Raw genomic sequence first — 13,319 nt, forward strand, 5'->3', positions numbered from 1 at the left:
TATGCAATATGAACCAATTTCGCAAAGTTAATTCTTCGTTCAACTTCCACCTTCTTTGTTGCTTCCCTCTCTGATCTGTGACGTCTATCTTGCTTAGGAATTACCTTTTCTAGTTAATATCAGATTACATATATATATTTACAGTAAGAATGTGGCTGCATGTCATTTAGTAGAAAGTTTTATGAAATTATATAATATAATATTTGGTAATTTAAAACGATAATAGCAATTATTAAAAAAAATTAATAATTATATTTTTTGAAGATGTGAGAAGTCATCATATTTTTTCAGAAATATGAAAGATTCATTTTGTTTTGGTAAAAAGGATTCAGGATTTTGTAGAAGAGAATCATCCATTCTTACAATATTTGCTAATATGAGGGACTGTTTGAAGAAGCACTTATTTTTTGTTTTATTTTTTTGGTGACTGTGAGTGTTCGGGTCAGTTTGTGTGCATCTTACCTAATCCTTAGGAACCTGAAGTTAACGATCGAGTAAACGCTCTAATGACAGCAACCGAGTGGAGTTGAACTTAAGCCCTCATAAGTAATACATTAAAGAATTCCTATCGTCCCACCCAAGAGTGGTTAAGAAGCATTTAATAATGCTCTGGATCTCACATTATCCCATGCAATTAAACTCTTCAAAACATGGGAAGAAGAAAAAAGTTTGAACTTAAAAAATATTGATCCAATAAGTACTAAACATATTCCCGAAAATAATTTGATTAAATATGATCAATTTAATCTGTTTTTCCTAGCTACATTCAATATGATCATTTTGTCATGAAAAATAGCAGAATTTGTTTATAAGAGGATTGGAGGTGCTTACAAAATCAAGGAAAAAATTCCCATACTAATTTCTTTCTCTGTATCCTCTACTTAATCTCCTCACATTTTATCGGATGCTCTTTCAAGTATATAGCTTTACTATATTTTTTTTATAAAAAATAAAAAGTAAAAAGTAAATTGTATTTATTAATTTTTTTTAGTTGAATTAGGGGTAATTCAGGTATTTAATTAGTTTTGGAATTGAGAGTAACTTGGTTTTATTGGTAGGGGAATTGAGAAGAAATGTCCAATATTTAAGGGTTTTTTAGTATTATATACATATATAGAGGGTTCATAGGAATTTCCAATAAGAAACATACAATAAACATAATGGATCCTGGTATAAAACTCTGGAGAGAGGAGGTTTGAGAGAATTTTTGAAATATGAGGGGAGATTAGGATGCTATTTTAAACTCATAGGGAGTCACTGAAAAAACGCAAACCTCAGGGGAGGTGAGGTAATAACCCAAATATAATAATACTCATGGAAAGTTTGCATACAAATTAATAAATTAACTTGACACAGTATGAATTAATTAATTAAAATAAAAATCAGTTTAAAAAATGCACAATAATTGAAGTTAAATGATACGAAAATTCAAGCTCGCATCTCTTTGGATACAACACTTTGTATACAAATTTTGTATATATAAAATCACTTAAACACATAAAAATATTTTCAATAAAAAATAATATTTATATATAATTGTTTTTTATATAAACTGACACGGCATAAAATAAATGGATGATTATATGTGTAACAAAAATAACTTATTAAAATATTTAATAAATATGTATATGAATTACATTCATGTTAATAAAAGAGTAATATCACGTTAGTTTTTATATATTAGTTTTTACATTTAACATTAGTTATCAACTAACTAGGAAGCATTATTAATGGGATTAACATTATTTTCAAATTCATGGATGTGCAAAATTCTACAATGAATGTGGTACCGTTCATATTAATTAAGATAAAAGTTAGATCCCTAACTTATACGGATAACATTATTCATATTTTTAATTAAGAAATAACTTTAAAATTATTACAACTATGATCTTATAACGTTACATTAAATTACAATCATATTACATTTATATTAAGTATGATTTATGCGAGCGGCCAATCTACACTCCACAATTGTATTCACTTTAAACAATAAAACAATTTGCCATCAGTTAAACTAGTGATCAAACTAGTAAACAAAATGAAGTTTGTTTATTCAGTGTTAGATTTTACGGTTTGGCGTTGTATAAATATACTATAGTGAATGGTTAGAGAATAAAATCATTCAATTTCTTGAATAAGGGTATTTTTGGTTTTTAATTTAGCAAATGGTTATATGTGAAATATCCAAAATAAGGAAAACCGAAAGCAAACAGTAACATAAAAACATTTTTAAAAACCAGCGTCCCACAGCCGCCACCCCTCCACCACTTGCCGCCTACCCAACCGCCACTTACCGGCCAATCGACGGCGAGGCCCAAGACGCACACGACGTGCAGCAACTCGGCCCTGGAGTCGACTCCTCCGGATATTGAAATAGTGGTCTCACAGTCTTTGTTGCCACCGACCGCCTCACGCTGCTCAACTAAGCACGTTTAAAAAAATTCCGGTAATTTTTGTGTTTTAAATTTGTTTTTGGTAACGATGGTGGCTGTCACGGTGGTCCCGCCGTCGTGGTGGGTGTTTGTGTAGCTGGGTTGTATTGATTTTAATTTTTATACTGAATTTGTTGTATGAATTATTAATTTATTTTATTTTGTTATCACTGATAATCCTATCGATGAAATTTTGATTTTGCTTTTGCTTCAAATTAGACATGGCAGCTAGAGCATGAATAATGAAAAATGAATTTGTTTTAATTTTTATTAAATAATTCTGCATTAACTGACAGGTTCTTAGAACGAAAGTGTCACTTTTGGAAGCTCATTTGCCTTTGATTTTATTCTATGTGGCGTTTAGCATTTGCCCCAACTCTCATAAGAAATCTCCCATCTAAAAGAACCCCAATAAACTCCTTCTCCACTGTTTTGTTTTGTGAAAACACTTTGAAAAAATGCGAATGCTGGATTTTGGGGAGCCATTTTTCTGGGTGGGCTTCGAGTCCTAGCTTGTCTATATGGAGAAGAAAGAAGGAAATGAGCAAAGAGGGTTTGATGGTGGCTAAGGAGCTGAAGCGTCTCCAATCTCACCCTCTACGCTTCGAACGCTTCATCAAGTCCCATGTGTCTCGGTTGCTCAAGTCAGATCTCGTTTCTGTTCTCGCTGAGTTTCAGAGGCAGGACCAGGTCTTTCTCTGCATGAAGGTTTGTTTTAAATCGGTTTTGTTATTCAATTTGGTGTTTCTTATTCAATGTATGTTATGTTATCTTTATTGTTCCAGTGGTTTTCTTTGTATTTCATTGCCTTCAAATTTGGAGTTTTTAAATTTGTATAATAATAATGGTAGAAATAGGATTCTAGTTTGAAGTTTGATCTAAGGATGCTTTCTGGTAGGAATAAATGGGGTTTGATTTCCATTCATTACAATGTCGGGGCGGCTCTAACTCCATTTACGTTTGTAATTCTAGTAGGAGTTGTTTCTTCAGATTATGGGGACATTTCATTCTGTAAGGTGTGCCATTGATTGACAACAAAAGTAAAGCAAAAATATTTAAAATTTGTTTTATTCATTTCTTAGGGGTTTGGTTGTAAGGAAATGGCCTTTTACTACACGCTCACTTTGATTTCTTACACTCCTTCTGGTATGAGTTTGGCCTTCAAAATTCACTTTCTGGGGCTGTCAATTGTTAATGATGATTACAAATTTCAAGCTTACATATTGAGTTGGGGTAGGCAGGCTATCAACAGATAAATTTGGTGAAACAGATTGTAAGTAATGCTTGGCATCTGAGACTAGTGAAGAATAAAGATGTAAGCTGCACTACTTTGAAACAGAGTTGAAACACATAATTACTTTCCTTCTGGTTTTTCTCTTTTTCGTCTCTGTTTTAGAGGAAGTGGAAGGAAAACAATGTTTGTTGTTATACACAGCTGGGTCAATAAAAGAGATAATAAAGAGATCTTTAGTTGTCACCTTGAACATTAAATTAGACGCATGTCAAACTAGGCTCTAACACATGGTAACTATTTGCTGAACTCATCAGAAGCTCAAAACTTGTACACCTTTTCTAATTTCAAAGGTTTATGTTTGTTTTACAGCTATATGATTTGGTGCGCAGAGAAATATGGTATCGCCCAGACATGTTCTTTTATAGGGACATGCTTATGATGCTTGCAAGAAACAAAAAGGTGAATGAAGCAAAGTGGGTTTGGGAAGATCTCAAGAGAGAGGAAGTTTTGTTTGACCAGCATACGTTTGGTGACATCGTCAGGGCCTTCTTAGATAGTGGACTGCCCTCGGAAGCAATGGATATATATGATGAAATGAGAAGATCTCCTGATCCCCCAATATCTTTGCCATTCCGCGTGATCTTGAAAGGGCTAATTCCATATCCAGAATTTAGAGAAAAGGTGAAAGATGACTTCTTGGAGCTCTTCCCTGACATGATTGTGTATGATCCACCTGAAGACTTGTTTGAAGATCAAGAATAGAGAAGGGAAAGTGAACACAATTAGAAGGCGTTGATGATGCATCTTTACTCGGACTGCCAGAGGCATTCATTCTTCAGTAAAGTTTGCCATCACAAAGGGCTGAATGATTTCTTACGTCTTTGCCAGTTGGGATCAGTTGGCTTTCTCCGGTAGATAAACATTATCCAGGTTGCCAAGTCTCAATCCTTGAACCATATCGGGCATTGAGGAATATCCTCACTAACAGCTCCTAAAAGCATATGGGCTAGTGCCATGTAATGAATTTTTGACAGACTCATTAGATAGCATATAGCTGATTCTAAGGCATAATATTACTTTCAATAGATTTGGCTTAATTGTCGAACAATTAATTTATGTATCATTAGGATGAAGGTGGAATATGAAAATATCCTGTGTCAATTTTATTTGATCAATTTTGGCCTTGCTTCTGTTGAATAGCTTATCAAAATGTTAATCCCTTGAAACTTGATTGCTATCCAAATGGGGTTCCCTGCTCTATTGATGCGGTTTCACACATTATTCAAAAAATTAATAAAACATGTTATAGTAAAAGAATTTTTTTCTTAAATTATATGGAAGGTTTTGAGCGGGAAAAATAATATGAATCACCAATTGTCAAAAACCATTGTTTTAAAAACCGGATCGGAGGGTAACCTGCTCTAATAACGGGGTCACGGTATTGTTTTAAAAGCCAGACCGCTCCTTGACCCTGTTAAGAGGCCGATTCACGGGTTGATCGGTTCAATTCGATCTGACCGGTATATAACAGTACCATCTTTAAATAATTCTATTAATTGTTATAAGTTTAAAAACTAGCAAACACATTCCTAAAAGTTACAAAAAACCCCTCTAAGTTTAAAATAAAGCAAAAGGACCCTCAATTTTATTATTAATTAATTTTTCTCTCCCTATCACTTATTCACTTCCATCTTTCACTTTTTTTTCTCTCTCTCCATCACGCCATAAATTCTCTCTCCTTTTTTTTCTCTCTCCCTATCACTCCCCGTCACTTTCTTCTTCCTCTTTCTTCTCTTTCTCTTTTTTTTTTCTTCCACTTTTTTCTTCGTCTACTATAATTTTTCTCTCCTCTCCTCTTTCTCTTCGTCTCCTCTTTTCTTTCTTCTAATCTTCTTCTTACTCTTTCTCGTGTCTCCTCTTCTCTTTCTTCTTCCCTCCCCTTCCTTCTTCTTCTTTGTCAGTAGATTTTAGTGCAAGTGTCATGAAGAAGCATTGAAGATGAAAATAGAAGATAATGAAACGGTGCTGAAATTAGTTTAGAGATTAGGAATATGAATTTTTTTGGATTAGACGAACCGTTTTAAGCTCCGGGCCGGTCGGATCGACGGTTTTATACTGTTTCTACGGTCCATTATCGGTCCAAAACAGGTTAATTAATATTTTCGATTTTGTGTTAACCCGGACCGAAGTAAAGGCCGGCTCCCGGTCGGACCAACTGGTCCGGTCCATGTTTTAAAACAGAGGGTCACGGTTCAACCGGTCCAACTGGTTAGACTGGTGATGTCATCACACATCATGATGATGTCAGCATATTTTAAAAAAAAACCATTTTTTTTTTTTTTAGATTTCTATTTTTTAATAAGACTATTCAACATGATTCAAAGTTCAAATTCAACAACAATCCCAACATAATGTAAGTATTTAACAACAATTCAAAGATCAAAAGAAGATTAACAGCTATTACAAGAGCAAAATAAAGTTAAATTTGGTCCCCTAGTACAGTTACTGGACCACTTAAATGAAAAATTAAGGAAATAAAGGCAAAATGGGTTACGCAATACTACCAGGTAGAAAGATTTAATGCTGTTATAAATAGAATTTTCAACTATAAACAATGAGAAAAACGTGATAAAAAACATCAGATTCAATCACTTTAAATTATTCTTGTACATTTGAAGGTTAGTGTCTGAATCTTGATCAACAAAATGACTCAACAAGTCATAAAAGCATGGTGTGGAAATTTCAACATTATTGAAAATTGAAAAGATTTTAAAGAGATTATTGATAATTTTTCTGCCCAAAATGTTTCAGGAAAACAATTTCCTAAGGGTCTACTTGAGAGTTTTATGGTAGCGGTTATGAGGATAAACCATCGTAGCGGTTTTGAGGGATTTTCAGTAGCGGTTTTTAAAACACCCAACCTGTGCTTGGGAGTTTATTTTCCAGCGGTTCTAATAGTTTTTTAAAATGATAATTTACATATATGCCTATAAAAATACCTCAACTTCAACCAGTATTTGTGAGTTTTTTTTTTTTTGTTTTTTCAATTACCAATACTTAGTATCAAAGTTCCTTCCAACTTTAATTTATTTGTAAGTTCTTTCATTGTATATTATTTAATTCTATCACACAATCATTCAAAATCTGTCATTTTAAGAGAATAAATATGCTGGCACAATGTTGGACTTCGCAAATTATCAATATAACAGACGCAACAGCAGTTTTTTGTTCTTTTCTTCAATCAGTGAAGCAAAGCCATAAAAAACAATTTTTATTTAACAAACTGACAAGGATTCAATCAATCACCTAAATGCAAATAGAAAGAATCAAATAGAAGAAAAACCACCTAATTTTGTAAAACACAATGAAAAGATTAAAAGAAATGCAATTAAATTGTATACAGCCTGCAGAGGAGTTTACCAGATTAAAAGAACAAAAAGTTGAAGGGGAAAATGAAGAAGAGAGAAAGAAAAACCTTCATATCTGTAATGAAGGATTAGAAAGTCTAAGATAGAAGATTCAAAAGCATTGTAATAGTCATATAAATGTTGAAGATTGAATGGGGTTTGAAGAAATTTTTAAACCAGCAAAGGGATTATTGTATATGAATAATAATGGAAATGGGGTTTTTTAAGATAAAATTTATAAATTAGCCAAAACACCCTGATTTGGGGTGTTTTATAAATCCCTTAAAAATACACTACATTGGTTTTGGGGGGTTTTTAAACCAGTCAAAACCAGTTCATAAAAAATCTAGCAAGTAATGGTTTTTAAACACCTCAAAACCAGTCTAATTAAAAACCCCTCAAAACCAGTGAAAAAAAACTCCCAAGCAGACTCTAAAACATATATATAGGAATATAAATTATTAGTTTGTCCCCTCTCTTCACTGCCGGCTCCACCTCTAACCTCACTTCCTCTCCCCAATTCCCATAACTACCCACTTTCTCCGTTTCCTTGCTGCCATCCCCACACCCACTTCCTCCACTTTTGCTCTCCCGAAGTCATCGAAGGTCTTGCAAGGTTGGATTGTGACCTTGCAAGGCCACTATTGTGGCCATGATGGTGGCCTTATGAGGCCACTGTTGTAGCCACAATGGTTGCCAAGCAAGGCCACCATTACCAATCCCGAGAGCCCGTCCACACAAGCCAAACTTCATTTTTTCTCAACCCAATCAATTAGAAACAATCATCAAACAATCCAAAATCAAAATTAAAAAAAAAAAAAAAAGCTTTGTTGATTGTTCTTCTCAGTCAAATGGGTTTGACTTGGTTTGGCCGAGTTTGACCACCACACCCTCCAACCCTACCAATTGTCATGTTCTTCACAAGTCCCTAAATCCCCTCCTCCAATGCCTCCTCTACCACCACCAAAGCCTTCACCTCCACCTACACCTCCAGCACCACCGCCAACATTTTATTGACAATTTAGATGATCAGTATCAGAATCGCAACCGACCTAGTGTAATCTGACAGAAATCCTAGCCGCCTTAGTGCAATCTGACCGAAATCACACCTGACAAAGTGCGATTCGGCCTTAGTTACACTCTGCGAGAGAGGAAGACGTCGTTGATTTCCGGCGAGGGAGGAAGACGTCGTCATTGATTTCAGAGAGTTCAATTGCGATTTGGGTGGGATTTCAGAGAGAACAGAAGACAGAGTAGAAACCGTGAGAATTTTCGCAGAGAACAGACAACAGAGACGAAGTTGATAAATTTTCGCAGAGAACAGAGTGTTTGCTGAGAAATTTTGGTGAGAAAGATTGAAAGAGAAGAAGATGAGAAAAGGCTGCATGACTGCATCGCGTATTAGGGATTTTTAATATGTGGATCGTTTTATTCGCTAGTCCGGTTGGACTGGCGGTTCACTGATATTATCCGGTTTTCAACCGGTTTAAAGTGGCTCAATGTATAATAATGGTTTTGAGATTGACTCGAACCGAACATGTGACCTGTTCCCGGTCTAACTGGTTGGACCGGCCAGACCGGTCCGGTTTTTTAAACAGTGCCAAAAACTAGTAAACTACATAAAAAATCTCTCCGCTAAATAAGTGACGACGCCCGAGACGGACATGATGTGGCCGCCGTGCGACAGGCAACCTAGCCTAAAATCGGCTTCTCGGAGGACCAATTTGGCTTCTCTGTTGGCAGTTTACCGTCTTTGTTGTCGCTAACCGCCACACTCGGTTGTAACCCACTAACTTTCATCAACTGTTGTAATTTTTTTTGTATTGATTCTTTGGACCGGGACTGGCGGTTCACTGATATTATCCGGTTTTCCACCGGTTTAAAGTGGCTCAATGTATAATGATTTACTCGAACTGAACATGTGACCGGTTCTTGGTCCAACCGGTTGGACCGGCCAGACTGGTCCGGTTTTTAAAACAGTGCCAAAAACTAGTAAATTACATAAAAAATCTCTCCGCTAAATAAGTGATGACGCCCGAGATGGACATGATGTGGCCGCCGTGCGACAGGCGACCTAGCCTAAAATCGGCTTCTCCGAGGACCAATTCGGCTTCTCTGTTGGCAGTTTACCGTCTTTGTTGTCGCTAACCGCCGCACTCAATTGTAACCCACTAACTTTCACCAACTGTTGTAATTTTTTTTGTATTGATTCTTTGAATTCTCGTGTTACTAATTTTTTGTTGGTGACGATGATGGCGGCTATCTTTGGTGGTCCTGCGGTAGTGGCGGTTGTTATGGGTTGAAAGTATTTTCGGAAAACCTCAGGGACGGTTAAGTAATTTTGCACATCTAAAACCTCAACAAAACCCTTTTCATTCTTTGTTTCCTCGAAACATTTTACAAAACACAAAAACAAATTCCACTCCCTGTTTTCTTTGGGTTTCAGAGGCAAGACCAGCAGTTTCTCTTCATGAAGGTTCGTTTTCTTCTCGTTTTCTTTTTTATGGATTTTATTATTTGGTTGAAGTTGAGCTTCTGTTTGGTTTCCAAGAAAATTTTGGTTGATTTTAATTCCTCTTCATAACTGGAAAATAATAATTTAATTTAATGTTTGCTTTTCAGCTTTACCGCGGGGTGCGTAGAGAAATATGGTGCCGCCCAAACATGAAGTTATTCTCGTCAGTCCCATCTCTCACCTCACTATCTGATATCGAAACCCAGTTGAGAGTTCTCTGTGAAAAACCCAATTCTCAATTTGCAGATGCAGTTTCGTTGTTTAACAGAGCCATATGCTCGAACCTCTTGCTATCCGGGTCAGTTTGTAATTCTCTCTTGGAAGCGCTTGTGAAGTCCAAAAATTACGAATATGCCTTTTCGGTTTATAATAAAATGACCCGTGTTGATATTTCTCCGAGTTTTAGATCCTTGAGTGGTTTAATTGAAGTTTTCGTGTATACACAGAAGCTTGAATTTTCATTAGGAGTGATTGGGTTGATAATGAAGCGTGGTTTTACTGTGAATGTTTATGGAATTAATCTTATATTAAAGTGTTTGTGTAGGAATAGTGAGGTTGATAAGGCTGTAGTGTTGTTTAGTGAGATTAAAAGAAATGGTGTATTGCCGGATATTTTTAGTTACAATACAGTCATAAACGGACTTTGTAAAGCAAAACGATTGGAGGAATCATTGAGTTTTTTGTTGGATATGGAAGCCACGGGTTGTTGTCCAAGTTTGGTTACATACACCACTTTGATAGATGGCCTCTGTAAGGATGGTTGGGTGGATGAGGCATTGGGAATATTTAAAGAGATGAAGAGGAAAGGTTTGGACGCAGACGTTGTTGTGTATGGTGCCCTTATAAGTGGTTTTTGTAATGAAGGAAGCTTCGATAGAGGGAAGGCACTCTTTGACGAAATGTTGGAGGAAGGAATTTCTCCAAATGTAGTTACATATAGTTGTTTAATCCATTGTCTTTGTAAGATGGGGCAAGTGGAAGAAGCAACTTCAATGCTAAATACTATGATGGAGCGTGAGATTCACCCTGATGTTTTTACTTATACAAGTTTAATTGAAGGTCTTTGTAGACGTGGGAGGGCCACTAAAGCTGTTGATTTATTGAATTGTGTGCTAGAAAAAGGTGAAAAACCCAGTGTTATAACTTATAATGTCTTAATAAATGGGTTATGCCAGGAAGGTGTCTTGGATGAAGCTTATAAAATTTTGAAAATGATGATAGAGAAAGGGAAAATGCCTGATGTGGTTTCGTACAATACATTACTGATGGGACTTTGCAAGAATGGGAAGGTTGATGAAGCAGTGGAACTTTTTAATTTGATATTGAAGGATAGGAGATATGTTCAACCGGATGATATGACATTTAACCTGCTAATTCAAGGGCTCTGCAAAGCAGACCGTCTTGATGAGGCTATGGAGATTTATAATGTAATGGCTGAGAGGGGGAGCTCAGGTAATTTGGTAACTTATAATATTTTAATTGGAAAATATCTGATGGTTGGAGCAATTGACAAGGCCTTGGAAATGTGGAAACGCATAATTGAATTGGGACTTGTTCCAAACTCAATAACCTACAGTATCATGATTGATGGATTTTGCAAAATGCGTATGCTTAATGTTGCAAAAGGAATTTTCTGTAAAATGAGAGTTTCTGGGCTTCGCCCTACCTTGTTCGACTACAACACATTGATGGCATCTTTGTCCAAGGAGAGTAGTTTGGAGCAAGCCAAGAGATTGTTTCTTGAAATGAGAAATGCCAACTGTAAACCAGATGTCATCTCGTTTAATACTATGATTGATGGAACTCTTAAAGCAGGAGATTTTCAATCTTCCAAAGAGTTACTTAATGACATGCTTCAGATGGGTTTGGCTGCTGATGCTTTAACTTTTTCCACATTAATAAATAGGGTTTCGAAAGCTGGACAGTTGGATGAGGCCAAAAGTCTGTTTCATAAAATGGTTGATTGTGGTTTTACACCTAATGCCTGTGTGTATGATTCACTCCTAAAAGGTCTTAGTTCAAAAGGTGAAACAGGAGAAATCATTAATTTGATTCATCAGATGGCACATAAGGGTGTTCATCTTGACTCAGAATTAACTTCAACCATCTTGATATGTCTATGTAATATCTCAGAGGATCTTGATGTGGAGAAGCTTTTACCTCAATTTTCCCAAGAAATGTCAAAGAGGACAAGCTTCTCTTGCAATGAGTTATTGTTGAAACTACAAGAGTATCACCCGGAGCTTCTAGGTGCGTATCATTCTTTTTTCAAAACTGAAACTTATTGTATGTTGATGTGCTTTAGTTATCATCTTCTTAGGTAAAACATGTTTCCTTTCCTTTGATTTAGACTTTTTGTACTACTTATAGTGAGCGTTGAAACACTATTCTTTTTCTTTGGTTTTTTCTCACCCTTTAACATGAAAAGTGGGAGGAAAACAATGTTAGTTGTCAGACACAACTAAGTAACAGAACTTGTACACTGACTCTTTTAATATATTTATATTTATATATATACCTTTTGTTTTTTTAATTTCTGAGGTTTATGTTTGCTTTACAGCTATATGATGTGGTGCACAAAGAAATATGGTACTGCCTAGCCATGCTTCTTTACAGGGACATGCTTATGATGCTTGCAGGTAGTGAAAAATGAATGAAGCAAACTGGGTTTGCGAAAATCTAATGAGAGAGGAAGCTTTTTATATTCAGCATCTCTTTGGTGACATCATCTAGGCTTTCTTAGATACAGGACTGCCCTAGAAGCAATGGATATATATCTGATGATTTGAGAAGATATCCTGATTCGCCAATATCTTTGCCTGGTGTGATCTTGAGAATTGAGAGAAAGATGAAAGATGAATTGTTGGAGTTTTCGCTGACATGATCGTGTAAGATCCAGCTGAAGACTTGTTTGAAGATCAAGAAAAGAAAAGGAAGATTGTGATGATGCATTGCTATTGTCAGTGCAAGAGGTAAAGCTTGCCATAGCATTCTCGAGTAAAGCTTGCCATAGCAAAGGGTTGATAGATTTCTTAAGCTTTTGCCGGTTGGAATTGGCTGTTGACTTCTACAGTAGATAAACGTTATTCAGGTAGAAAAGGCTCACTGTCTGAACATTTGAGTTGCCTTGAGGAATATCTTCATCGTTATTACTGGCTTCAAAAAGCATGGGTCAGTGCCAATTAAATGCATTTTTAATTTACTTATTCGAAAGCATGCAGCTGATTCTAAGGCATTTTATTACTTTCAATAGATTTTTTTTTTATGACCAACTTTCAATAGATTTTTCTTAATGGTCGAATTTCATATCTATATAATTAAAGTGAAAAGATAAAATAAAAAAATAACATCACATTTTGGACTTTCTATGCTTTGGTCATTTAAAAACATGCTGACTAGTTGTAAAATTTTGCCTAGAATCTTTCTTTGAATGGCTAGAAAATGGGCTCTTCTTATTCTTCGCTTCTGCAGGAAACTTTTTCATGTCTTCAAGGAGATGCAGAAACGCAAGTTAAGCTTGTTCTTGAATTTGACCCACCTCCCAATCAACAATAATTTACTGTTATCTTTCTATATCTCTTTCTTCCTGCATTGGAAGTTTGAACTTTATCAAAGGGGTTTATTTTATTAACCCCTTTTATGAAACCGTTTAGTATCAAATTCTATCAGGTCTTTTTTTTTTTTTTTTTGTTTAAATTTGTAAAGGGGGGTTTTAATGTTTTTATGGG

General features: G+C 35.6%; 2 protein-coding genes across 3 annotated transcripts; both read left to right on the forward strand.

The window, feature by feature from the left end:
* The first annotated feature begins 2,221 nt into the window (after positions 1-2,221).
* Positions 2,222-4,844, forward strand: LOC116118571 (pentatricopeptide repeat-containing protein At1g62350-like). The gene is made up of 3 exons (XM_031404560.1): positions 2,222-2,449; positions 2,732-3,143; positions 4,039-4,844. Exons 2-3 carry the CDS (start codon positions 2,787-2,789, stop codon positions 4,429-4,431), a joined length of 750 nt encoding a protein of 249 aa, XP_031260420.1. The 5' UTR covers positions 2,222-2,449; positions 2,732-2,786; the 3' UTR covers positions 4,432-4,844.
* Positions 4,845-9,725: 4,881 nt separating this feature from the next.
* Positions 9,726-13,256, forward strand: LOC116118561 (pentatricopeptide repeat-containing protein At4g28010-like). 2 transcript variants are annotated; one of them, XR_004126176.1, is made up of 3 exons: positions 9,726-11,841; positions 12,152-12,762; positions 13,063-13,256. XR_004126176.1 is itself a non-coding variant. In XM_031404543.1 (2 exons), exons 1-2 carry the CDS (start codon positions 9,741-9,743, stop codon positions 12,157-12,159), a joined length of 2,109 nt encoding a protein of 702 aa, XP_031260403.1. In that variant the 5' UTR covers positions 9,726-9,740; the 3' UTR covers positions 12,160-13,054. The 2 variants fall into 2 exon arrangements, 1 of the variants encoding a protein (XP_031260403.1); XM_031404543.1 differs by lacking the exon at positions 13,063-13,256 and having other exon boundaries at positions 12,152-13,054.
* The last annotated feature ends 63 nt before the right edge of the window (positions 13,257-13,319 follow it).

This window comes from Pistacia vera, unplaced genomic scaffold, assembly GCF_008641045.1.
Source record: "Pistacia vera cultivar Batoury unplaced genomic scaffold, PisVer_v2 Contig1241, whole genome shotgun sequence".
NCBI lineage: Eukaryota > Viridiplantae > Streptophyta > Magnoliopsida > Sapindales > Anacardiaceae > Pistacia > Pistacia vera.